The sequence below is a fragment of the Pezoporus flaviventris genome, unplaced genomic scaffold (assembly GCF_033815535.1).
Source record: "Pezoporus flaviventris isolate CSIRO_AGI_PZ_B2104156 unplaced genomic scaffold, CSIRO_AGI_Pfla_v1 ptg000029l, whole genome shotgun sequence".
Taxonomy (NCBI): Eukaryota; Metazoa; Chordata; class Aves; order Psittaciformes; family Psittacidae; genus Pezoporus; species Pezoporus flaviventris.
The window spans coordinates 16689280-16715952 of record NW_026892577.1 but is presented as its reverse complement, the minus strand read 5'-3'; the positions used below and the strand labels follow the sequence as shown (position 1 = coordinate 16715952).

The 26673-nt window shown below is 39.4% G+C and overlaps 1 protein-coding gene across 1 annotated transcript; it reads left to right on the top strand.

The window, feature by feature from the left end:
- Positions 1–264: 264 nt before the first annotated feature.
- Positions 265–8178, top strand: LOC133272277 (neuropeptide Y receptor type 4-2-like). The gene is made up of 2 exons (XM_061459275.1): positions 265–415; positions 5949–8178. The coding sequence occupies exon 2, from the start codon at positions 6067–6069 to the stop codon at positions 7198–7200; it is 1134 nt and encodes a 377-aa protein (XP_061315259.1). The 5' UTR covers positions 265–415; positions 5949–6066; the 3' UTR covers positions 7201–8178.
- Positions 8179–26673: the final 18495 nt, after the last annotated feature.

The following is a 26673-nucleotide window of genomic DNA, read 5'->3' as shown; positions in this document are numbered from 1 at the left end:
TTCCTGTATGATGTCCCTTTGGTTCACAAGCTTCCAATCGAGTGCACACTTGTGTGCAGCACAAGTGCATGACGCGCTTCAGATAACTTCATAGATCTTTGCTGAAATCGCTATTCCTCTCAAGTGTCTGTAGAATTTCTACATTTATGTAACAGCAGAGGGAGCCAGAACTTCAAAGTCAGACCGTAATCATAAAGCAGAATTCATTGGCTAAACTGAAGGGAGGGAAGGAAGGAGGGCTGGAGAGAGAGGGAGGGAGAGAGATGCCATCCAAATTACCTACAGAAACAGTGAGGAGAGCTCTTCTGGATTGATAGGATACAGAAGATCTTACTTTGCTGCTACAACGCTCCTTCTTTCTTCCAAGATAGAAATATGCAGCAGCAGCAGCAGTGATTTTCTCAGTCAATAACAGGTAAGGATTCTCTAAATTGTCTACTTCAGACTGATAAATGTTCTGGTAACTTTACCAAAGTCATCACTTTTGATTGTAAAAAAAAAAAGCAGGAGACTATGTTTGACAAATGGATCCAGTCTGACTTGTTATGAAAGGTCCAACTCTTGTATCTACTAAGCTGAGCTTTGCAACCTTTCAGGGTGCAAGGAGGAGCTTCTTGGGGATCTTTGGGGTTCAGGTGTGCTCCTTGCCACCTTTCAGTGTGACAGAAAGCCTTCCTGGTTACCATGGGTCACTGGGAAACACTTCTTATCTCCTAGTTCCTGAGACTTCTTGTTCCTCACACAACCCATACAGTTTCTGGCAGTACACGCCATGTTGCTCTCTAGATATCCTAACTGGCTGTCTCCTAAGGCGCCCTTTACAATGATTTAAGGATTCACCACCTCCTTAATAAGGTCACCTTTATAAAAAGAATGTTTTTCTTTTGGGTACAGGATAAGTCATAATGGCCTTTACTCTTAAGGAATAAGGGACTAACTGCCATTCTCTAGTCTGCTGACCATTTTACCTTTGCCAGTCACATTTTACCCTTCTTAACTGGCTCTGTATCTTTAGTATGGTTATTAGGAATTTGACCAAGAAATAAAAAGTTGGAGTAGGTGCTCTTGTAAAGTTTCCCTGATTTCTGCAGTATCAAATCTGATAAGTTCATAACCTCTAAAAGGTTTCATTCTGAAAATATGAAGCTGTGAGAGGGTGGGAAAATATTCCCTTTCCTAGGCATATATACCATCTCCCAATATTATAGACTTGTAACATGTTAATACACACAAGTCATTCTATACCCTAAATTATGCAGGGTTTAGAAATTTTTAACATATATAGCTTTTTCAGTGACCTAAGGTAGCTGCTTACAATATTTTTGTAACACAGAGTTAAACAAAGATGGAGAGTCCACCATTAAACTTCATTGTACAAAATCCCTTACGCATTTTAAATTGTTGTAGGATGCCTGTGCATACTTGGTGGCAGGATTCCTCTTCTAGTTCAGTGTTGCCTTCCTGGAAACCTGTGATGATAGCCAGATGATTTATAACCTTTCTGTAGGATACAAGGCTAAACAGGGCAAATCTATTTTACTGACAGACCATCACTGCCAGTGAAAAGGGGATACCACTGTTATCACCATTTCCTCAATTAACACCTGCAATATGAATTTCAGAGTTCTGTTAAATCTTTCCACTGCTACTTTGTTTCTAGTTTCTAAGAGGAAGACAACAGCTGCTGTACTCCAGATAATTGCTATAACTGTTTAAATAAGTAACACAATCACTTCATGTCTTTAGGAATTACTTCTCTCAGGAATTCTTATGGTCTGAGGGCAGCAAACATGACTTGAGCGAACAGTCAAGTTCTAAGCCAGTTAAACAACTGCTTCTAAGTACCAGATAATGAAGCCAAAAATTGTGAACTTTTTTTTCTTAGACTTATATCTGATGTCGAAATTGATACATATTGACCACCACAGACAGGTGTGGAGACTGGTTTTGTTACAGGGAGGGGTTGATCGTGATTAGCTTTGCAAGAATGATACACCCTTTCCCAGTGAGTACATAGAGCACAGCATCAGTAGTAGTCTCTTGCTTTATCCTGCATTTTTATACAGAGGTTTTCGTAGGATGTCTTGAATCCAGAGGTCTTTCAAAAGGGCAGTCATGCATTAACTGCTTGGGGCTACATTGTTTAGAAATCTCTTTGAAACCCACTGGGTGTTTCATTTTCTTCACAGATCCATCTCTTCAAATTCCCTTTACTTCGAAGAATTTTCCTAGGAAATGCAGGATAAGCCCCTGGAACAAGGCTTTCAGGCTGCCTAGTGATTGTCCGTTTCCTTCTTTTTCAGACAACCTGTGTTATATTTGTTAGTTCAGAAGGCTGTGTTCTTCAGTAAGACGAACCCTTCACACCTTGCCTACTCTTCTTCCTTGTTTTTAACACAGACAGCAGAGTTATAAATGTGTATAAAGATGTGAGTGGGGAATTTAACTTACACTAAAAAGAAATCTGAAAGTTCCTTCCTTTTTACTTCTGTATCCTGTTAATTTGCTTCAGACTTTTGTGACACTTGCTTTTTAGATAAATGATCTCATCCTGCATCAGAGAAAAACACCCTTGTATTTTGATCATCTTAGCTTTTGTTACTGATCTCTTCCCTAAAGTTCATCAGGGGTTCTGAACAGGAGTACACTTTCCTCTTTAAAAAATAAACAAGCAATATCAAAAATAATCCAGCCTTTCCCTGCACTCAGCAAACTGATTTGGAAAGCATGCTTGTTACTCTTACAGGCCAAGAAAGTATTGCTTCACTTTCTGGACACAAAAGTCTGGGGTTTTTTAGCCAATAAAAGTTCTGCTATATTTTACTGGGTAATTGACAAGCCTTTGATACAGTGAGGTGACTAACACTTTTGTTCCCAGTGCATTGGTGATTCAGTATACAAGTTAACATTTGATTCAGATATCTAACCAGAGTATGTTTACACACTGCTTATTACTGGCTCTTAATTTAGACCAAACTGAATGGCCTCAAATACCTGGGGATAACACAGCTTTTGGCAGCGACTAACCTTGAGAATCTACAATCTGAGGAGACCATAGTAGGGTGCATAAGGTCATTGCAGCATTTATTTTTCTATAGCTACTTTTTATATTATGGTTGCTGGAATAAGAGACACAGAGAACTATGGACCTAAGTGACCTAGGCTCTGACTTTTCCCAAGACATCAAGTTGGCAGGCAGTTTTATGTACTGCATAGTGCACCACAGGTTCCCTTGAAACACTGGAAAACTCATACCTCACCTCTCTCTGTTCTCTTATTTGTGATAAGAGGGTGATCCTTACTTGCCTTAGGGCAGTACCAGCAGCATGAATGTCCAGGAAGTGCTTGACAGTTACCTCTTGGAGGACACCATGGAATGCAAGGTGCTAAAAGAGTGAGCTCTTAACCCAACAAAATGCATTGCTGAGCCTTCAGAGATGCTTTTTACCCCCACAGTGTTTGCCATTTCCCACAAACACATAGACATGCTCTGCCTTTGGCATTCTTCTTGGGAATGTGCCCCTTAATGCTCTGGGATCTGGATTCTGCTTTTCTGGTGGCTCCACTTCTTTTCTGTGTTGCTACAACTTTATAGTTCACCTCACCTCACTGACACCTCAGCATGTTCAAAAGTGACTGGGACCCTTGACAGGGTTTACTTTGTGTGGCACAGATGTTTGTAATAACTCAGCACACATTTTTCAAGCAACAAAGAGAACCATGTGTTTGTTGTTGAGGATACTGTAGCTAAGGACACCAGGATTAGACTGTAGTAAAAAGCTGGTGCGTTTATTTACAGTGGAGTCTGTTTGTCCTGTCCAAATGCCAAGACAGAGCTCCTTTGACTAGTACCAAACAATACTGGGGGATACGTATCCCTTTGCTCTGTTTTGTTTCCAGCATCTCCACTGGCCAGCAATCACTAAAAGCTAAGGGGCTGGCTGATGGTTTTTTATTCTATACCAATTTTCAAACCAAAACAGACCAACATACCCTCCTCATATGTAACAATGCAATCTATACATCATCGTTGTTGCTTCTTTTAGTTACATTAAAAAAATCAATCTGTTCACACAGTTTGAATAACAAGACAAAAGAGAGTGGACAGATTCATATCTACATCTACAATTTGGAAGTTTTCCTTTGCCTTCTTTAATTAAGATTTAAACTACCGAGGAAAGAAAAGACCGAGAGGAAGAAAGTTTATTATATTTTCCTCATGTGACTATCCTGACTGTCTCAGATAGAGGGATAGAGATAGATAAATCAAGAGGTCTAACAAACAACAAAAGAATTCACTGTTCTAATTTTTTGCTAATCAAGCAAGAACAGGAATCCCAAAATATCTTTTTATTTACTGTATACTATTGCCTTTGTTAGTCTCTAAGATGCAACACCTCTAGAAGCATACAGTAAAATTCATAACAAGAAAGTCGAACAAACAAAAAAGTGTAGGATGAGGGATGCTTTTTTGTACAGTACTGGTTACCTTTACACATGCAGTTGCTCAGCAATAAATGGTACTAAAACAAAGTGATAAGCTCACTATAGCATTTTATTTATGCATTCATATCTTGACCACTTGTTTTTATGAAGCTCAGAAGTTTTTCACAACCCCACAAACTTATTTGAGTGGCATTTTATTGCTGAGGAAAGAGTCATGCCATGGGTAAATCGTGTTGTGCCCAAAGTATTTATTTACTTTTCACATTACAAACCTTTGTACAGCACAAAACTGCCTCTGGTCTGAGGAGAACTCCCAGCAGAGTCAGACTGTTTTTTTCCCTTTGATTCCTGGAAATAGACCATTTGGACTTCAGGGTCAGGATTATAAAGCAGTCTATGGCAGATAATGAGAGCAGCCCAGGAGCTATTTGGCAGAGTCCAGCCATTCCTGTGGCTGAGGTTCTTAAAGTGTGCAGCCTCTGTTAACTCTATAGGTTTAGCTCCTTGACACCTCATTGAAAGTCCCAGCTCAGGGCTTGCAACAGTGGTTAAGAAGCAGACCCATCCACCTGCGCAAGAACAGGAGATGGCACATACTGTTACAACACATGAATTCTATTGGTTAAAAAAAAAAAACAAAACTATGCTGAGGGAGAATCAATAAGAAGCTTCTCACAAGGAACTAAGAGATGTTGTCAAAATCATCCACTCTTAGAGCCAAAATCAGGAAGCTGGATTATATTTCTGACAAACCTTGTGATGGCCATATTAGACACCCAGAGGGAGACATTAGTGCTTCATGGGCACTGGAGTTCATCCAGGATTAGAAAGCAGGAAATTTGGACTGCAGTTCCCATGACCTATCACAGCTGTGCAGAAGCTGAAGAATGCTGAAATGATTCTGAATTATTTTAGACTTCATCAAATTGTCCCACATTATCCTTCCTGAGGATATGAGCCTGAATTTTTGCATGGTGATTGTCTCAAGGAAATGTGTGTTCTGACTGCAGTCACAAATGCATTTTACAGATTAACTCACATAAGACGTTTTAGTGTTGGCTTTATGCACCTAATATGCCTTTTAACATTGATGTTTAACTCAGCTGAAGGTAAATGCAGCCCCACAATGTGTCTTCTGCTCAGTTCTGAATTGCCAACACCAGTTGCAATCACCAATTTTTTCCCCTAAATGTGTTTTAATCCAGGTTTCCTGAATCACCACTCTACTGCATGTAGATGTTCAAGGGACTGCACTGAATTAAATGATGAATTTAAGGTGTTTTTAAATCCATGGAACATCCTTACAAAGAGTAAAACCAGTCATAATCCAGTAGAGTTGCACTGAAGCAAAGGCTTCCATTTTATGATCTAATGAACTATATAAATGGAAGTAGCAGAATATACACAGAATCCCTGGTGTGTGTTTCCCTGTCTCCCCCCCGCTCCCTTTTAACTCGTGTCTAATTGCATAACTAAGCAATCTTTTTTCTTTTCCTTTGCAGATAAACCCAGATTTTCCACAGCTGAACAGAACACAGAAAACACTTTTTGGACTGGCTAGAGAAGACCCAGATTCTTTTTGATTATCATTTTTTTTGGATAAATATTTTGGGGTTCAAGATGAATAAGACAAAGGCTGTTAATGAGGGCTTTCCTTTCCTGAGCAGTAAGAACTCGAGCTCAAATCGAAGCTTCCCTGTGCACATTTCTAATCAGTGCAGGAACATCACTGACCTTACTGTCTTTCTGGCCACCTCTTACAGCCTGGAGACCGTCCTAGGCATTGTGGGAAACATCTGTCTGATTGCTGTCATTGCCAGACAGAAGGAAAAGGCCAATGTCACCAATATCCTAATTTCCAACTTAATAATTTCAGACTTGTTTATGTGTCTTGTCTGTCTGCCTTTCACCGTTGTTTACACCATGATGGACTATTGGATATTTGGGGAAGTCATGTGCAAAATGACCTCTTTCATTCAGTGCACATCTGTGACAGTGTCAATCCTTTCCCTTGTCCTTATTGCTCTGGAAAGGCACCAGCTCATCATAAACCCAACTGGCTGGAGGCCAAGTATCTCCCAAGCTTATTTAGGAATTGGAGTAATTTGGACTTTGGCATGTCTCATGTCTCTGCCCTTTCTGACCACGTCCATCTTGTCTAATGATTTGTATGAGCAGCTCTCACACATCCTGAATTTTTCCACTGACAAGGCTATCTGCATTGACTCGTGGCCTTCTGAGCAACAGAGACTTATCTATACTACCACTTTACTGCTCTTGCAATACTGCATACCACTGTTCTTCATTATACTTTGCTACCTGCGCATCTACTTACGTCTACAGAAGAGAAAGGACATGTTTGAGAAAAGTGAATATAGCAACCGAGCAGTTCAGCTGAGAAGGATAAATATTTTGTTAGGATCCATGGTTGCTGCATTTGCTGTTTGCTGGCTACCACTGCATGTTTTCAACACCATCATGGACTGGAATTACAAAATCATTTCACCTTGCCACCACAATCTGATTTTCTCATTGTGCCACCTGGTAGCTATGGCTTCCACCTGTGTCAACCCTGTTATCTATGGTTTCCTAAATAGCAACTTCAAAAAAGAAGTGAAGTCATTGATTTTGAGCTGCCAGCATAATTCAGTAACTGCATCAATAGAAGAATATGATCATTTACCTTTATCCACCATGCAGACTGAAATTTCCAAGGGCTCACTGACATTAAACTGCAGGCATAATTCTATCTAGCTACTAGTAAACATTTCAGAGGGGTGCCCTGATGCTACATACCAATTATTACCTGCAGGTATAAAAAGCAACTCGTGATACCATAGCTGAGATGTGAAGTGGAACCCATTACTGCCTGATTTTTGGAAGAACAGGCAAAGGAAGGTCATGAATGTATACAGTAGCTCCTATGGTACACAAGTTTTCATGTTGTTAAGATGGTAAAGACATTGAGGAGACTGGTCTGATGTATATGTGACTGCTCTAAGAGATCAGTGACTAAGCTGTGGCTGCATATAGTCTGACATGGGCTTCACCAGCTAAGATCACATCTCCACCATGGTTGCAGTAGAATTCCAGACTTCCAGTTTCAGCATTGCAGGCAGCCAAAAGCTGTATTAGAGAAGACTCTTCTGGTTTTTCAGTGTTAGATTTTTATGCACAGCTGACACCAGTGGAACAGAGACTTGTAAATATATGGATTTTTGTTCTTTACCAATTCTCACAGCCCATTCGTTAGGTAACAGTAATCTTTCAGCAGATCTAGTTCACATCAAACAACTAGATGTTCATAAGAAACTTCTCTCTCTGTCAAACTGGCTAGATAATACCCGTTTCCTTTTCAAGTAGGGGCACAGAACAATGACCCTGGTATGTAAAGACAACTTATTTTTTGAGGGATGATGAAAAATGAAAATGTTACTCAGTGGATTAAACTCTTAAAATGCATTTAGATGATGCTGAGTGCTATATTTAAGCAAATGAAAAACAGTTGTAAAACTACATAGAAATGAGTCTGCTTGACTTTGCAATTTCTGCTTCTTGTCAGTCACAAAACTCTGCTAAAACTGCGTATCATGACTGTGCAAGGCAGTTGGATTACTGGAGTTGTTCCAGGTCTTGGTAGCAAGATGTCACTTCTGCTTCAGTAGCTCTTTGATACCTTAATTGCAAAGTATCTCATTCACAAGGTGAAGATGGACATGAAAACATGTTTGTAGAAGCAGGTACACTTCCACAGAAATATGCATATGCCTGGAGGCTTTCGATTTCCTGTTGAAATAAAGCCAGATGTCAGATACCAGTCCCACTTGCTGGCATTGGCAATAGAGACGGAACTGAAATTCCAACTAATCAGTAGGAGATCAATGAAAATACACAAGTGGAATCCAGGTCAGGTTGAAGCCAAGCTACATGTAAATAGGTAGTATTGTCAGTTATTGTCACTAAAGTGAGAGTCATGTTTCTTCACGTGTGGTATTTTTACTCTTTGTCCACAAAACCTACAAACCATAAACTCAGTTTAACCTCTGGAGCCAGAGACTTTGCTCAGTGACTATTAAGAAACCAGGATGTTATGATAAGCAGTTGTTACTCCTTGTAATCAATAGGTCTGCATTGATTTGAAACTCTCCAATGTATAGTTATGCAGACAGATAGAAATCCCTTAGCTGAATGTTCTCCAATTAAACAAATCAGTAAATAGGAGAGGAAAAACTTCTTCCCATGCAATATGGGTGCAGGACAGAGTATCTGAAAACAAGCGCGTTACCTTGTGCTACAAGGTAGCAAGAGCTATCAACAGGTATGAGACCATACCCTCAGCTGGCAGAAACAGGACTTAATCCATTGCCACAAACCGAGTGCACAGGAATCAGTGGCAAAACTTCAAGTTTGGACTTGAATTCTTGTGTGCAGAGTTTTAAGGCAGAAGTGGTTTTGATTCAGCCGCCTTTCTAATTCTGTGCAGAACCTGTATCTCTCAGTAAGAGAATTCACATATGATTACATTTTGTATCTTCCTCAAACACCTGGCAAAATATTTCTGCTTCTTTCAAATGGACTTCTGCTTTCTTTTTTTCTTTGTTACTTGCAGAATGATGATAAGTAATTTCTTTTGATGTGTTGTTATGCAATGTTATTTCAAGGCTGGACATTAAGTCTTAGAAACAGAACAAAAGGACTCTTATTTTATATGCAGCTTGAAATTTGCTACTGTAGCTGAAATCAGAGCTGATACAAACCCGCAATGCTGAGTAGTACAGTAACTCCTCCTCATCAGCTTGATTTATACCAAAACTGTGTTGTATTATTTGAGGGCTCAAATACTGCTTAAACTTTGTACTGGTTTTGTATTTAAGATCTATTTCATGCAATCAGGCTTTAGTAATTCTGCCTATTTCCTGCATGTGTTACAATTCCAACATTTAAGATGTGTGGCAAGCTATTGTAAGAATGCTCTGCTAAACATGAACACAGAAGAGTATCTGATTGATGGTCTTAAATATATAGATTTTCAAGCACCAGTGTCTTAACTATAAACACAATAACCTTTGGAATCTGTACTTCACTTTCTAAGTGAAACCTTTTTGACAGAGCACTTACAGCATCTCAGAGACCTGCCACTAGAGCTATGTATTGGCATTGGTCCCAGTTCTTCCTGCAAAGTGTAGGAATATCAGAGGGATCTGACCTTATTTAACTGTAATTCATATGGCTATTTGTATCCATGATCACAAGTAAATATGTAAAGCAAGCAGATCCAACTTCACAGTACTTTAGGCAGACAGAAATGAATGTATCTTTCTCTAGTTATTAAGGGAAGTATCAGGTTTGGAGTCAAGTACTGTTTATTGGTAACAGACTTTGGACTGGATAAACTAAAGGATTTAAACAATAAAAGCCACCAAATCACACTCATACATCTAACTGCAAGAAAGCAGATTTTCAGAACTCCCAATCAGTTGCTGCCTAACCATCTGCTTATATACCATCCTGAGGTACCTCATTTTCAACCTCTAGAATTTCGTAGGTAACTAAATAAACTCTAGAGTAAACCCTGAATATATATATATATATATATATATATATATATAAAACTTCCAAAGGACTAAGTATCTGCCATGTGTAAACCCTATCTTTACACACTAAGCACCAGGCTGGCGTAAACAGCCGTAAAGGAAAGGTGCTTTACCACTTTTTCATTCTGTGTGGACATCAAGTCTTATGGAGCTGTGCAGAAATGCAGTAGAGGATGTTATGCTGCTAGCTTTTAAGGACTACTGTAGCAAAAGTTCCCTGTTCTCTTTGAAGGCAAAAGCATAAGGCTGGATGTAATTGTGCCTCCATGGTTGAAAGAGCCATTTTATTTGTCACTTTGAGGCTTAAATGCCACCAAGGGGAGCTATGTCTTTGGTCCCAGCAGGGAGAAACAGAACAGAAATAGCTTACATACATCTTATCAATTTGCAAATAACAAATAAGGCTTGTATTTAGGAAGGATCAAGCATTTTTTGTGTTTATTGTATGCAGTGATGCTTTTGAGTATGCTTTTTATGAAGGTCTGCTACAGAGTTAGAAAAGCAATATTGGGCAAATACACAGAAGTTGTGCAAATCATGAGTTTATACAAATCTAAGACTTTACCCTGACTTTTTTTTTTTTTAAAGCTTTTTATAATCCTGCTTCTTGCAACATGTTGCAAGACGACAACAAATTTTTCAGAGCAAGAAAATTTCTGATTGTTGTGGTAAGTGGAATGCTATAGAGAGTCTAACAATAAAATTATATATTACCTCTGTTACTTCATTTCTCTCTGCCCACTTCTCTAAAACAGCATAACACTTTTCACAGTATGAAGTACATAAGATTTATCACTCAACTAGTATTTGTCAAGAGAAAACAAGTTATACAGTATAAGAGCCATTGATATATCAAGGATTAATAGCTTGATGCATTGTTCCTAAGAACAGACAGAGGTGCAGCATAGCCAATCAAGGAGGAAAGGACAGGGTAAGTATCAAAAATTCAACATGGGATATTGGAATATTCTGATGCTAGGACCCAGCTCATCTTCACAGACTTTCCAGATACACAGCAAACGGGGTCCTACAAGGCATATTGTCCTGGAATCCCAACCAGAACATAACAGACACTACAGAGATGAAAACTGAAAATTAAAATTTTATTGAACCTCAGAAATACTTTGACTGAGTTAAAAGAATTGGTAAGTTTCTCTGACCTGGGTTACCTGCTTTGGCAAAAAGTAAACCAAGGTAGGAGAGATGACCACAGATTGTGCTATAAGAAGGTTATGTTTATTACATTTACATGCACAAGGAAGGAGTGCAATAGTGGTATCTGCTACCTGTCTGCCATGTTGTTGCATGTCATAAATGTGATTTAACCATCAACAGTGGTTCGTAATGATGTTGTGACAGCAGTCAGTCAGTGTCTGCAATACACTTTTGCTATTTGCAAATGCAGCATACACACATATATGAAGCATGACAGTCTAAGAGCTTATTGTAACTTAAAACATCATAAGCTAAGGACCTTTTAAGAAATTCTTTTACTTTGACCTGGGTGTCTTCTCACAAGAGCACCTGACATTGCTTTGTACAGGCCATTATCTTCAAATTTCTAAATTCATTCTGATTTTCAGACCAGTATTGAGTTTAAGCAGAAACTGTTGTTGCTTAGCACCCATGGGTGATCTGGGTTTGCATTTTGTGAGCTTCAACGTCCAAGTAGCTTTTATGACCTTCCCTCACTTTCTGAGTTTGCTTTACAAAGTCACTCCTTTGAACTCAGGAAGTCATAAGCAGACTAAGCCAGAGATTTATACTTTTGAATAATGCCTTTTCCTGCCAGCCAATGCTTGTTAGACCTAAGTCAGAATTGTTTTGTTGTCCTTCGAAGAAATGCTTAGTAAACATGAAGCCCAGTAGCAGCACAGAGATTATATGATAGAAATCTGGGATTAAATTAAATTCCAGAGAGGTTTGGGTTTTAATTTATAACTTAAACATACAAGACCCTACCACCCATTCAGTTAAATAGTTCTATAATATTCATCCCATATGCTAGAAATACGTTGTTTAGTAGCAACTATTATACAGATTATCAACCATATTACTAAAAGAACATTTAGCCATGGTACACAAAATATAACATTGCACATTTTTTTTCGTACTTACTGGCAAAATATGAATGGTTATGTTAAACATGGTGGCATCATAACATAAGTATTTTTTGTAGAGTATCACAAACACAGATGCAACTTGATTTTATTAGGCTCAAGATGCAACTTCTGACAATAGAAAGACAGATTTCATGAGTCAAAAGCTATGATGACATACAGAACATGAAACTTGTCCTTTAACTCTCAAAAATAGGGCTAAATTTTGTACTTAGAGTCCCAGATAAAAACAAACCAAACAAAACCAACAACAACTCTGTCCTTTGACAGAGGATAAAATAACAATTTTAGCTAACAATATTGAGACCATTATCCAGACTATAGGAATGCAAAATCTCCCTTTTGGCAGCTAGTGGGCAAATAGTACTTCATCATTCATAAATCTTTGTCTTGGTTCCATTTTATTACAAAGTGACAGCATGAAGAATGCACATGTCCCACTCTCTGCCTTTAATAAGGTAATGAGCATTGATTCCTATAGCTGATAGGCTGACTTAATGGCTAAAAGTAATTACATGTACCGTGCATTCCTCAAATTTCAAGACAGAATGTAGAAAACTTCCTGATGTTCTAAGGACCAACATGACTACTTTCTGAAACACACTGCATTCACAGCAGAGAGACAGCTGAAAAATACTGAGAAGTTCTGATCTTCTCAGCATATATATTAAGCTCATAGGAATTAATACAGTCAGAGAGTTTTGTTTAAACTAATGGCAAATATACAGACTGATTCAGGAACATTATGTACTTGTACCACCAGGCCTGAGTTTTAGGAAAACTCACAGGATTCAAAGAAAAGCAGAAGCTGGCTAGCACAGTGGTTAAGATTTTTAAAGCTGAAGTCATCTAACAACATCAGTTCCATTTAAAATTCAGTCTTTTCTCAAGTCCGTTAATCAGAAATACAGTCATACTCTTGCAAGTCGTGAAGTGTCCTTTCTTAATAACCCACATTTCCACAGCCAGTCATGGAAGTCCCACATGGCATAACACACAGGCATGCAACTTCACACCAAGCAAGCTCACCTTCACTAGCAGACCTAACAAAAGGTCTAATATTAAACCTACAAACTGCTAATATAGTTTATTTCCCTCAGAAATAGTCTATGAAACATAGGTCTTAGTAGAATTAATGTATTTCTCATGCACTGCAAGGGAGCTTTGTGCCAGTGTAGTTGCATTCTGTGTCTGGGTGAGCTGCTTACATATTTCCATCTGTAAGGACAGGGCAGAGAGGTCTTAAATCAGGAGTATCTTACTATTTGCAGTAAGGAAGCAGGGAATTATGAGCCTGAGACAAAAGAACCTGTTCTACCTGTACTCAGAGCAACAGGCAATATATTTTCAAACAAAACCCTGATCCAGCACATGCTCAGTTCTTTGCACTGCAAAATGAATGTATTGCATTCCAGATTTGCAAAGTTTAAGTGAGGACAGCATGAGGCTTTATTCTTCAAACATTTTCACTTACCAGTTTTCCACAAACCAAAATCAAGAAAACAATATGCAAAGTATACCAGAATTAAAATCACACACACACACATATATATGATGAATCATAAGGCTATATAATTTCCCAGGATTTGGGCCATGGAACAGTTGTACACTACAAATTTAAAAAAAAAAAATCATTAAGAAAATCCATTTTTTTTATTTTGGTAATTTCCAAGCAGCAACTTACAAGGATGAAAAACAACTCCTCATTCTGCAAATAGGCTGAATGCAGTAAAAAATCTGTTTACTTGAAACCATGTCAGCAATAGAAGTAGCTTGGTTTTGATCAGTACTTCCTAGGTTAACACATTAGCTTCACTAGAAAGAACATAAGGAAACAATACATTGATGGTAGAACTTGATAGCACACAAATGCACTGTTGTGACTGGACTGTAAGTAAATGGTATGATTTGATGCTGTACAGAACAGCTAATAGCTTCTCTTAAGTATAATAAGGAATGTGCCTTTATTTTAACCAGCTTAACTCAGTATCACTTTTTACAAATAGAATTCCCATGAAAGTAGTGTAGTAGCAGGCATCTGGGCATGCAGAGAGTGTATATGATCATAAGGAACAGATTTAAGACATTAACCTTAATCCTCTTGTATCCCAGAGACTGTGTAAAGTCTTTATTAGTTTCTTTTAGACCTGGAACTAAATCAATTAATGCTGTTCCTATGATTCAGCCATCAGCCAGACTGGCTGCATAAATATTTTGTCTCCATAGATTGTTACTAAAGTTAGGTAATGAAAATAACCACTGTGGTGCCTATTATAAAGTGTGCTTATCAATGGCAATCTCCCATTTTGTACTAAGAACAAAGACATTTAATATTTCCTTTCAGAACTAAATACAAGTTAATAAGAGGTAAGGGGCCAAAAAGTAGTACCAACTTCCAGAAATATCCATTCTTTATCAACTTATTTTTTTTTTTTTAATAATGTCTATAATATCTATTCAGGAAAATGCTGTCATGTATTTTGATAGAGGTTTACAAACCACTATAATGTCCAGAAACAACATTTTGTTGCAACCTGTGTTAACATGCATTAACTGTAACTACCAGCAGCATCTCCTACAATGATTTCCAGGCCTCCCAGTGCTATTGTGGTACACAGAAATTAAGTGTAGGCAGCTACAGAGAACTCAGCTACAGAGAACTTCAGGAACACTTTGACTTGGACGCCACTGGCTGTTTTCCTATATGCCATAAACACAGATACGCACATACAGTCAAGGCTACAGTCACACAGCCACAGAGCACCATGAGACAGCAATGGTGTGCATGAAATTAACTCCCAGAAAAAAGAATACACTAACAAATTAAAGAGGTTTATACCTTACCTTTCTCTTTTCAGGGGCCTGAAGACACAGGTAGATTATTCAGTTTCTCTAGCTGTGCTATAAATTAGGCTCCCCTCTACAGCAGAGGCTGTGCACAAAAGCAAGAAAGGGTCTCACACACATTGCACATACACATCAGTTACTCAGTAGTCACACAAGAGCAACGGGAAGGGTATTGCCTTGCCCAAGCTACTGATGTACATCTAACTGAGCAAGCCTTTGTGGAAGCACAGGCTGGGCAGCACCTGCTCTGCAGACAGAATCAGGGACTGGGAAGGTGACCTGCTCAGCATTGATGACAAGACCAAGGGGATTCTGGAGATGGCCACAGCAGGATTTCAGATGGACCAGGGAGGTGGCAAAAAGCAGAGGTCTAAGGTTAGGAAGCACTTTGAGGGTTCTGTTTTGGAGCAGAGGTACCTAAAATCCATCTAAACTTAGTAACACTTCAGAAATCTGAATTCATCTGTAAAGTGACATGTCAAAGTTACACAAGGAGTTTGAGCCCACTCCTTCACCAGCATACTAGTCAATAATGCACTTCAATCTTAACTAAATCTCCAAACTGCAGCCCCAGCATCTTCAATTCAGAAGAAACCCAGAGAGTAAGAACACTGAAAAGGAGATGGGGCTGTACAAGGTCACCTGAATAAGGACAGGCAGTCACACAATTAGAACAATTCCTCTTCTTGGGGAGTCACTTGATTTTATAATTAAGTTAGCTTGAATAGTTCATTTCTTGCGAGCTCTGTAGTACTAATGAACTCCCCATTCCCTGAGGAACATGTACCCATGCAAAACTTGCTGCGCGCACTTTCACGCAGTTTTAATTCTTATTTGGCTAACCATTAGACCTTCTCAACTGCACTTCAGGAAAGCATACTCCTTTTTTCATGTTCTGCCTATCCCCTTAAGAAGAGTACCCAAGAGATTCAGTTATCTGAAAAGAGATGCCTAATTTTTTTAATTAATTAACATCAGATAAAAGATACTCCTGCTTTCATCAAGAGACATTGTATAATTGCAAACTGACTTACACTATGTTGGATCCAGGCATACTGGTCTCTTTCCAGCTTTCTCCCCACCCACTTGCTCATCAACCCATGTGCTATGACAGTACATGCCAGCAGAGCTGGGAACTGCATAGCTGAACTGACATGCATTTAAAAATAACACTCAAAAAATAAACATTCTTAAAAAACAAGAGAAAACTTGTTATTTTTAACCTTGTCTTGTCATTGATCCAGTTAATGTTGTGCCCTATTAATAGTTGTATCACTGCCAGTAAAGAGAGAGTGACCTTGCAGTATGGAAAAAAGCAGAGGAGGAGGAACGTTGGGGATGGGATTTCTTAAGTCTGCTTCAGCAAAGTCAAGATTAATCCTAACTAAACCCTCAGTCTCTGGGATTATTCTTTACCCATATTCAGGGCAGTGAGGTCAGAACCCTGACAGAATGGCCAAGTGTGAAAGGGACCTCCTGAAGTCATCTTGTCCAAACCCTGAGCTCAAGCAGGGTCACCATGTCCAGATGGATTTTGAATATCTCCGTAGATGGAAATTCCACAGCCTCTCTGGGCAACTTTGTACCAGTGCTGCACAAGTAGATGTATCAATGCTTCATTTTTCTGTCTTAAGGTATAATCTTCTGCACCAACTGCAATGGGATGTCAAGGATTTACATCAACTGGGTTTCCATTCCCTACATCGTTTGCTTTCACTCCAAGTCTGCCACTATATTTGAAATTGCTAATTCAGCCCTAGTTCAGCTGCAGGTTCATATTGCCTGTGGTGATACAAGTTCACAGGCCAAGATAGAGTCTTGAGCTTTAGCAGAGAAGGTAGCGCCTTTGAAGTTCTTATTGAAGTTCAGGCCTAACTTGCAGGATTCCATGTCACCTAATAACAGCAGTTCTTGTTTGGTGGTGGTATCTCATTGGGCAGGGCTGAATATATAACCGCAATGACATTAACTTTAAAACCTAAGACAGAACAAATAAGTCATGAGCCTTAAGGTCCCTTTCAACCCAAACCATTCTATGATCCTATGAACTCCCCTTTTAAGACTTGTTACTTGTTCCTTTATTCCATATTTTTTTCAAATAGCTTTAAAACATGGTAGTATTTTTTGCTTTGCCATCTGTAATTTTGCGACTTTTTCCTGTAGGACACGGTATGAAGTTCACAGGTCTCATTTGCCAGGGTATTCTGGTTTAAGGACATGGCACCCAACAGCAGGAGCAAAGGTCATGTCTAGTACTTTCACAATAGAAGGATCATGCTTGTCTTCTGTTACTGTAAGGAAATCATCAATGCAGCTGCTTGAGCAGTGCTGCAGTCCAAACCTTTGGGGAATGTACTGGATGCATCAGACCAGCAAAATGTCAGCTTACCTTTTCCTCTGCTGGGGTCTTATTTTTTAAAAGCAATGTTTTTCCTAAGCTGCCCTGATTAGGTAGTACTAATAACATTAAATTAAATCAGTTCCTTGGGAGATGTCCCAATTAAATGGCTATCCTAATTAAGCACATCCTGATTAAGAAGAAGATCCTATAATTATTATAATAGCATGTAATAAAAACTGGCCCATAGTTTTGTTCAGACAGAAAGCATTTTGAAAACCTTATTTACAGGAACCACTTTATCCAGAATTGAAACACAACCAACTGTTGGGTGAAATGCTACATCTGTCTAACTAGTATTTGGTAGAACTAAACAGTCTTTCAGAGCAGGAAATGAAAAAATCCTGCACCATACTGACAGTGCAGATAATGTCACGATAAGGTAGAATGTACTTAACATGTAATTTGAAAGAAATATTTTGACTGCTCTTAGCAGAATTGCTGCAGTATTTATAATTGCTGCAAATGACCACAAGTGCACCCAAAAGGACTTTTAATAGAAGCTACTAACAGGAAGGTTCCATACTAAATGGAGAAAAAGTACCACATGTTGAACTTTTGCATTCCAAGTTCTGAAAAAATAACTCATTCCTTTATTAACACCATAGACTTTCCTCAGTTTACAATACTAAAGAGAGTGTAGCACAAGAAGCTGGGTACAGACTGGTAGAAGTACTAATGAGAATAAACCTGCGAGGCCACTTTCTCCAGTGAGCTGTAAAGCTGAGATCCTGACCCTTTGTAGTTATTGCAAATGTATGGCATGCATTTTTGAGTGCTACTGTGCCAGAGGGAATTCCTACTGTGTGTTCTGGATGCTGTTCATGCTCCAGCTTGCATAATTGTATTTGGCTGGCTCAGTTCCTCTCTGGATCACAGTGAAGTATGACAGCCTCTGTTTTTTAGTTTGTCCTACACTGTAGCAAAGATCTTAAGTAACTCTCAATAAGTAATGGATAAACAACTTGGATAAACAAATCTGAACAAACATTTAGTTATTAAAATTACTTTCCTTTTTTTTTTTTGTTTCTTAGTGACAAAAATCAACATGAAGTTCAAATGCTCAGAGTTGTCAGCTGATACTAAGGGAATACATATGTAAGCAGCCATCGAAGAGTTGTTAAAATCCACCATAAATCATTACTCCCAGGAGTATGTGTAATAACTCTCTACATCCCTTCTAATTGTCCTGTCATTGCAGTGTTTGAGCACCTGAGTGCTACAGAGATACTGAAATATCTGTTTATTCAACATTAGGTCAATACTGCGTGGATATGGCAGCTATGGGAAATGAAATTGCAACCTGAGAATGCAAAGGGCAGCATAATTGCAATACCTGACTAAAGTGTTGTTGTGCGAGGACCTCGTGCAGAACACATGGATCCACACTGAGGAAAGATCTACAGAAGCTAGGACAAGCTGCAAAGTAAAATTATTAGGATTAGAGAAACAGCCCATCTATATATAAAAATAATTAAAACAGCTTTGCTGTTCAGGCTGCAGTTGCCATTTGTACCTGCATCAGGCAAATTAAATCAGAGAAAAAGAAAAGGCAGTTCAGATAAAGGGTCAATGTTATTATGAAAGCAAATTCATGTAGGGCTTGAAACTGAAGAGGCTTTCATTGAGGTACCTCCTAACCATATTAGCCTTAAGGATAAAGCACAGTTAGTCAGTAAACAAGCTTGCCTGGTGCTGTAGCAGATGACAGCTGTGGACCAGCTCTTACAATCTTGTGCTCTGTTGCTAGGTAGTTGTGACATCAGACTGACCACTACAATCTCAGTGACATCTTTTCTTGAAGTTTCCTTCCTTTATCACAGACTGCTAAGTCACTAAAATCTCTGTACCTTAATATATCTCTCTGTGATGCAGAGGAAAAAACTAACAACTTTACACAGGCTACCTGTTGAGCAAACTTCTCAAAGATAACATTAGCTTAGATTACTTTCCTTTTTAAGTAACTAGCGTAAATCTTCTAGCAGTTCATAGCTGCACAACAATCACTCCCTGTTCCCTTCAGGAAGGGCAGGAAATACTTTTCTTTTTATAGAAATACACCTTGAAGTTCCTGATCACTAGAAGAACATTTCTGTAAGTAACAAGTATCTCAGAAGACACTTAATACCCCTCCCACAAACGTAAACCAACCAAAACAATAGAAAGCTGTTGGTTAGATCTCCATCAATACACTGTGCTGTAGTAGTAAAGGCTATACTAATTTCCTGCCTTTTTTCAGACTCAACTTCCCCATCAACTCACCTGACAGCCTGCTCTCCAGCCCCTTAAACAGCATAAATGAAGGGCAAGTCTTCTGGACCCCTCCCTAGCAACCCTCAATCAATTATCTTAGATTGGAATTACATGAAGTTTGATTTTCTCACCTCTTCATGCCCTGGTGTCTCTGGTGGTGCTTTCATACCCAGGTGTACATATTATAAAAAAAAAAAAAAAGCTAAAATAAAAAAGCTACTTCCTGCAGAACATGGGGCAATTCAATCTTTTTGCAAGCATTAATGAAGATTTTGAACAAGCTTTAAAGTAGAGTGAAGGTTATGATAGATGAAGTGGCAGTTACCCAAGTAGCGAAGGCTGGAAGAGTGTTTTAAACCAAAAAGACTATTTCCAGGCAGTCAGGAGTTTCCCAGCCTTTGGGAATTAACATCTGGTTGAATTAAAATCGGATTTTCAGCTGCCATAAAGCAGCAGGGCACCATTTGAGTTAGTGAAATAGGCTTCATTTGTGCAAATGCAAATGGCTTCTGCAACTCTACAAAATCATTATCATGGGGAGAGCTGGGCCAAAGCTCAGTCCCCATCCAGGTCTAGCCATTTTTGGATCATCCAGAAGTACACTAAGCTAGCAGGTTACTTCATTCTTTGTTTCGCTGAGGCGTCCTGAATTGGGAGCTCAGGCATGAACATGTTATTTTTTCTATATATGCATCATTAAGTGCACCTGTGTTACTGATTATCTTTGTTTTGTCAAAATAGTGACCCTTTCCCCCTACTTTAAGTTAAGATGTGCTCAGATTTCCATTCTTCGGTGATTCTATGACTGCTGACAATCTTGAGAAGACATTAACTGGACACCCCAGCAATCCAAGAGAAGTTCAACAAAATCCATGGTGCTCAGACCTAATGTTGATTCTGTCCAGACAAATCAGCTACCAGGATTGGAGTCCACACAAGCTGGCATGTTAATAAATCCTTTTAAAGTGAATTATTCCTAGGGTAAGGTTTCAATTTCCTTTGCACACAATATCGAGGTCTCACTGATAGCCGCATGATAAAACTAACAAGAAACATCAGTATGTTTTTTTAGTTGATTTATTCTAGAGGGAAATGGGAAATATTTTAAGAGCTATGTTGCAAGTTTAGTCTGAATATCTTGACCCCTGGGATTCTTTAGCCTTAAGCCTGAATGTAATAACTTCACTCTGCCCTCAAGACAGAAATGTTGTGCTTCGTAGGATGTCCATCTCAGCACAAACTTTTGAGGCTTCAGGCTATGTTTTCACTGATCATGAGGTAAGGGAAGTGTCAGAGCATATGTTATAACAATGATTAGTGGGACAACCTCCTTCATTAAACTGACTCACAAACAAGTATTTTCTTAGACAATTTTGACTCTTCCTTGCAAGAGTCAGACTGCTGCCTCTTGCAGAGTAGGACCTGTGGTGGTGTTAAACTCTCAAAGTTCCTTGGCTGGCAACACACACAATCTACAGCCTATATGCAGACATTCAGCTATTTAACTTGTGTGTGGGAGGGACATTTTGCAGGTTGTTACATTGCTACCACATCACGTAGCTTCACATGTCAAGCCCTTACAGGTCACCTTTGCACAGGAGGAAAAAGATAAGCATAATTAACTTTATTTATACATTATACACAAGTCCTTTAAAAGGGTTGGTTACAAGCACAGATAATTTGAGAGTTCCGTGAGACAGTCCAAGCATCAAAACTTGGTTCCCAGGGAGCACCAAGCCTCAAAAGCTGGTTCCAAGTAGACAGAAGGGCAAACTGTGCCACAGCTTTATAGGGTGACAGGTTCCTTTAGAGCTCAAACTCCATCACCTGATTCAGGGAGCATCAAAAACCAAAGCTGTACCACGTGATGAATCCTGCCCTGTAGGTTTTATCAAAATTACTTGCCTTTCAGCAGACTTGGTGACTGTCAAGACCTCCAATTCTAGGAAGCAAGGATTTCAGTGTATCCAGAATACAGAGAGGACTCAGATAATGACATACAAACCTCAGCTTCCCTGACATTGCTGCTGCTCTTACTGTGGGAGTGGGACACAGACCTACCTTTTATTGGTCCCTTTGACAGTCATGCCACCTTAGGATTGATACTGATGGAAGTTTTTTAGAGTCTGTAAATATTTACCTGGATGTACAAAAAAAAAGAGGGAGATGCAGTTCACAGAGTACCAACACTGGACTCAGGAAGATGCGATTTTGTTCCTTGCAGCATCATAGGTTTCCTGTATGACAAGCACAGCCAAGCCCTACTGTAAGGATTAGCAACAGTCCCATATTCATTCAGTTGTACACCCTAAAACAGAAGTTAAATGTAACAGGACTTTATACACAAAAAGAAGTATTCAGATACCAAAATATAGGTGTTGGGTAAATACCTCTGAGTAACAGCAAGATTCTGCATAATTATCATCATGACATCCAAAACTCACTATGCCAGATTTATTTATCAGCAAAATACAATCATAAATAGATGATGCTTTTCAAGCACTGTGACATTCCCTTCCTGCAGATGGCTGGAAATGTTCTTAGATACAGTATTTGCAATTAGCTTGCTGATGAAATTAGTGTTCTGAAATGGCTACTTTTAAGGATGTCCATGTTGCTCCCTCTGTAGCTATTACTGCTTTAACCTTTTTGAGACCTTACCTGAAAGCACTTTCTTAGGACTGCAATACTGAGAGTGCAAGACAGAAAGAAACAGCCCAGCAGAAGCAGAGAGAACAGGTGGAGTCCACAGGTGGGTGGTTTGCCTTGGGCTCTGACAAACTGTGTCCTAATCCCTGCTCCACTGCTGACCCCAGACTGGTCACTTACCTCTGCCTCAGCAAAATTAGGGCAGTGCTACCTACTGTCTTCCAGCCCTCCTGCCCCTTCAGAGGACATGACATGGGAGAGTTTAGAGCCATCAACATTCCCCTGGGGCAGTTCTGCCACCTTCTTTTTGCATGAGTAATCATAATTTCTGACATGTGCTGCTCTGCCCCTCTCATTTACCCAGCAGAAGGTTTTGGGACATGTGTTCAAAACATTCAGGAAAAATCCCTCCAACTACTGCTACTGACTTCCCCTGGGAGAATTTTCCTGGTGCACACGCTGCTGAGGACTCCTTGCCTGCAGGCTGGAAGCACATCAGTGATGGAATGCATCCATTAGGAATAGAAGGACTTCATAGGTTACATCAGGGATCTCGGGGGGGGGGGGGGGTCCAATACAGGCCACATTTGCTTCAACCTACTTTGCCACTGTCCACTGCTTTGTGCCACTGGGATGTGCAAGAGCAGAGTCTCTTCCACAGGAAGCAATCAGGAAACTGAGAGTTTAAGCTTGGATTCTTACTCTCTTTGCACCTAAGCCTGACAATGTCTTGGGCTGGTTTTCACCTTTCACTGACGCTAATTTGCTCACAACAAACAGCTTCTCATCTGAAAGAGGACTGGCATGAGTCATAGCAGAAGCATGAATCAAAGCGGACTGGCATGAAAAGCTCATGCTTATTTTTGAACACTGCATTATGCCCTGATTAACTGGAAGTGGCTAATGGCTCTATCAGCAGGACACACTCCCTGGAAGAATGACACATTTCTGAGAAATCCTCCACCGACCTAAGCATGCATTATTGATGAGCTAGGAGAAAATCATCATTTAAACCCAAAGTTTAAATCAGTTTCGCTGCAAGGTCTGCCAGTCTTTTTGATTATGGCTCTGAAATACACTAAATTTCCCCTGAAGCAAAGGATTTAATTATGGCACTAACCTACAGCTCGGGAGATCTGTACTCTCTCCTTGGTTCTGCTTCAGACACCATGGGTAATGCTGGACAAGACATCTTGAAAAGGTTTTCTATGCCTGCTGATCTGGAGTCCCTTTTTTAAAAGCACCTACATAGGTGCAGTGTCAAAATCTCATGAAGGCAGCCAGTGGGCTGACTGGCATGGCCCTACCCTCCGCTCTGTCCACTCCACTATCTCCCCTGTGGTGGTACCATCAGTCTGATGATCCAACCAGGACAGGACTCTGAGCCAATAGGAAAGGAAGAAGGCAGGTTTGTTATTACTGACCTGAAGTAAGAGCCTGCTGAAGGGGGTTTCTTCCTTGCCTTGGCTATGATCTCAGTCTAAACTGATGCAACTCCCTTCCTAGGTAAAGAAGCGCCAAGGTATTTTTTTGCTGGTAGGGCTGGCATGTGATCAGATAAAGCCTGCAAGCAGCAACAGGCAAGGGTACATGGTTGGGAGTGGAGCAGCTTGCTTGCACCATCAGTGAGCTGTTCAGTTGGTGCAGGCAAACCCTTGAAACAAATTTACAGCCTCAGGCTACAGATACTGATGTACGTTGTCTACTGCTAGGGCAGCAGGTAGCTAGTGCAGCAGCTAACCTGTATTATTAGACCACATCCTAAACCAGCTATTTTTCCTGGGGCTAGATCTACCACCTGTCCCATACACTGCATGGTTTTTTAAGTCTTGGAGCAGGAGCTTCTCCTTCACATGGGCTTGTGCAATGCCTATGACCATGGGGATCTGATCTCAGTTGTATGCTTACGGATCATAACTACTCTTTAGGAAGTCTCACAAAAGATGAAGAACATTCAAGTGCTGCCAACAAACCTGGCTATTCAGTAGCGCTCCCTCTTCACTGCAGTATTTGCAGACCTACTCTGGAGAGCTTTTCCATTCTCTCCTGTTTCCTGCAGGGATATTATCTGTGTTTGTGAGGATTCAATTAATGCCATTGATATGGAATGTTGTTCCATTCATCACTAGCCACTGCATCTAATGAATAGAGAAATCTAATTCTCTCTAAATAAATATGACACCAAATTAAAAGAGTTCATAAACAGCTTCCAAAATGGAGTGAGTTTGTTTCAATTTATTGCCTTTTAAATTGCACTGGATCCCTCAAGTACCAATCTAGCTATAAACAAGTCAGTGACTGAGTTTGAAAGTTTATTATCACTAATGTTTGCCTTTATTTGTACTAGAATTGAGTATTAGTATTTGCTGGAAGAACAGCAAAAGGAAGGTCATCCAAATGTCACAGTTTTTAACCACAATTTTCCTAAACTAGTGAGAGAGCTTTAAGCTACAATGTATTCCAGATTATTATTTTCTCTGTGTTTACTGTCACTGAAACATTTAACAAAGTGGTTATGGCCTATCATTAAAACCATGTGAAAAGTTCACCAGAAAAACAGAAAAAAGTACCAGAAAAAAAGCAGTACTGCCAACTGGGTACTTGGCTAGTTCAAGAAGAGACTTCTCTCCCTGTCTTCCACCAAAACCCAAAACAACAGTTAGCTTTTTGCCTGGTATCATTTTATTTGGGAATCAGCTGCCAGACAACTGATTATGTACATATAGACAGAAGATCCTGTCAAGCTCTTCTTTGAATTTAGTCTGGTTGTCAGAATCCTGTGTTGTTTAACCAGCCATTCCAAAATACTTGACAGGAAAAGAAAGAATTAGCATGGCTGTGGATTTCTTACAGGATGATCTAGATGAAAGAGGAAGAGAAAGGAAGTATAGACCTAGGGTGGTGCTTACAAACTACATCATATGAGTTTTCTGGTGCTTCAGCAGAAACTAATCTTGTGCTTTACTGCTTGAAAATCCTATTTATCTATCATGGAACCTGAACACTTTCCTGAAATTAAACATTTTAACCTCATTATAGACAGCCCCAGGAAGTAAAGATCTTTTACCTGGCTTTTATAGTTAGCACATTACATATGGTAACACAGCTCTGGCTTAGAAATTTAGAGCAGCCATGTCTGCAGAGCAGAAAACTCCCTTGTGTGGGGATTTTCTTTCAGTCCCAGAAGCATCACAAGCAGCGAGAAATAAGTGAATTTTTCATAGAATTATAGAATAGTTTGGAGTCTGGGTTGGAAAGGACCTTTAAAGGTTATCTAGTCCAATCCCCAGCAATAAACAGGGACATCTTCTTCTGGATCAGGTTGCTCAGAGCCCCATTCAGCATGGCCTTAAATGTTTCCAGGGATGGAGCATCTACCACCTCTTTGGGCAAACTGTTCCAATGTATCCCCACTTCTCAATAGCTAGTCTGAATCTCCCCTCTTTAGTTTAAAACCATTACCCCTTATCCTATCACAACAGGCCCTCTAAAGAAGGTCCCTTCCAACCCAAACTGTTCTATGATTCTATGATCCTCATTAGCCCCCCTGATTATCCTGGAGCCTTCTCATTTATATAATGATTTTGAAAGAATTCAGGACATTTTGTATTTCAGCCCTAGACTCAGCCTGAACTCTGAAACCTCTTTCTGCCTTGTGTGCGGGGAGAGAGCTAAGGCTGAGATGGTGACTGATGGGGATAATCATGAGATCTGTTACATTTAAGCAGTAATTTCTTGAACTAATATAAATGATTGACATGATCTTAAGAAAAGCAGTAGTTCTGTTTATTAGTAAGTCATCTTTTTATCTTTTTTTTTTTTTTTTTTAGTCTAGATACCAGAGTATTAAATGAATATTCTAGTATTTTAGTTTAGGGAAAAAGTGTTCTAAATAGCTAATAAACTTCAGAACAATAAGCTGTGTTTGAAATTGTTCAGCACAGAGTGTGAATTTATTTCTGCACTTTCCTTTTGCTCCTTTTCTGCTGCAAACTAGAAAGCTGACCATGTCTTAGCACTTGTTACAAAAATATTTCATATTCATGTATCATAGTTGCTTCCTAACAAAGTAATGAAGTGAAGGTGAAACCTAGGAAACTGTGGACAGGCAAGGCTAAGTGACTAACACAGGAAAGTAGGAAAGCTGTAGGATGATTCTGATGTGCTTTATAAGCTTTGATCAGGAAGTCCTGGCAAGGCTGGAAGTTGACATCAGCTATAAATATTCCTATTTTTTCTTGTCTAGACTTTTTGGGATGTTTCAACTCAGAACTTAGCCCCCTCAACACTGATCTTTTCTGTTGGAGAAAATTGCTAGTGACATTTAAAGCAATGACTCTTCCCTTGGTTTTGAAGAACATAAGTC

Bases quoted from the DNA above. Each gene is read 5' to 3' on its own strand.
- LOC133272277 (XM_061459275.1), top strand. From the start codon at position 6,067: ATGAATAAGACAAAGGCTGTTAATGAGGGCTTTCCTTTCCTGAGCAGT.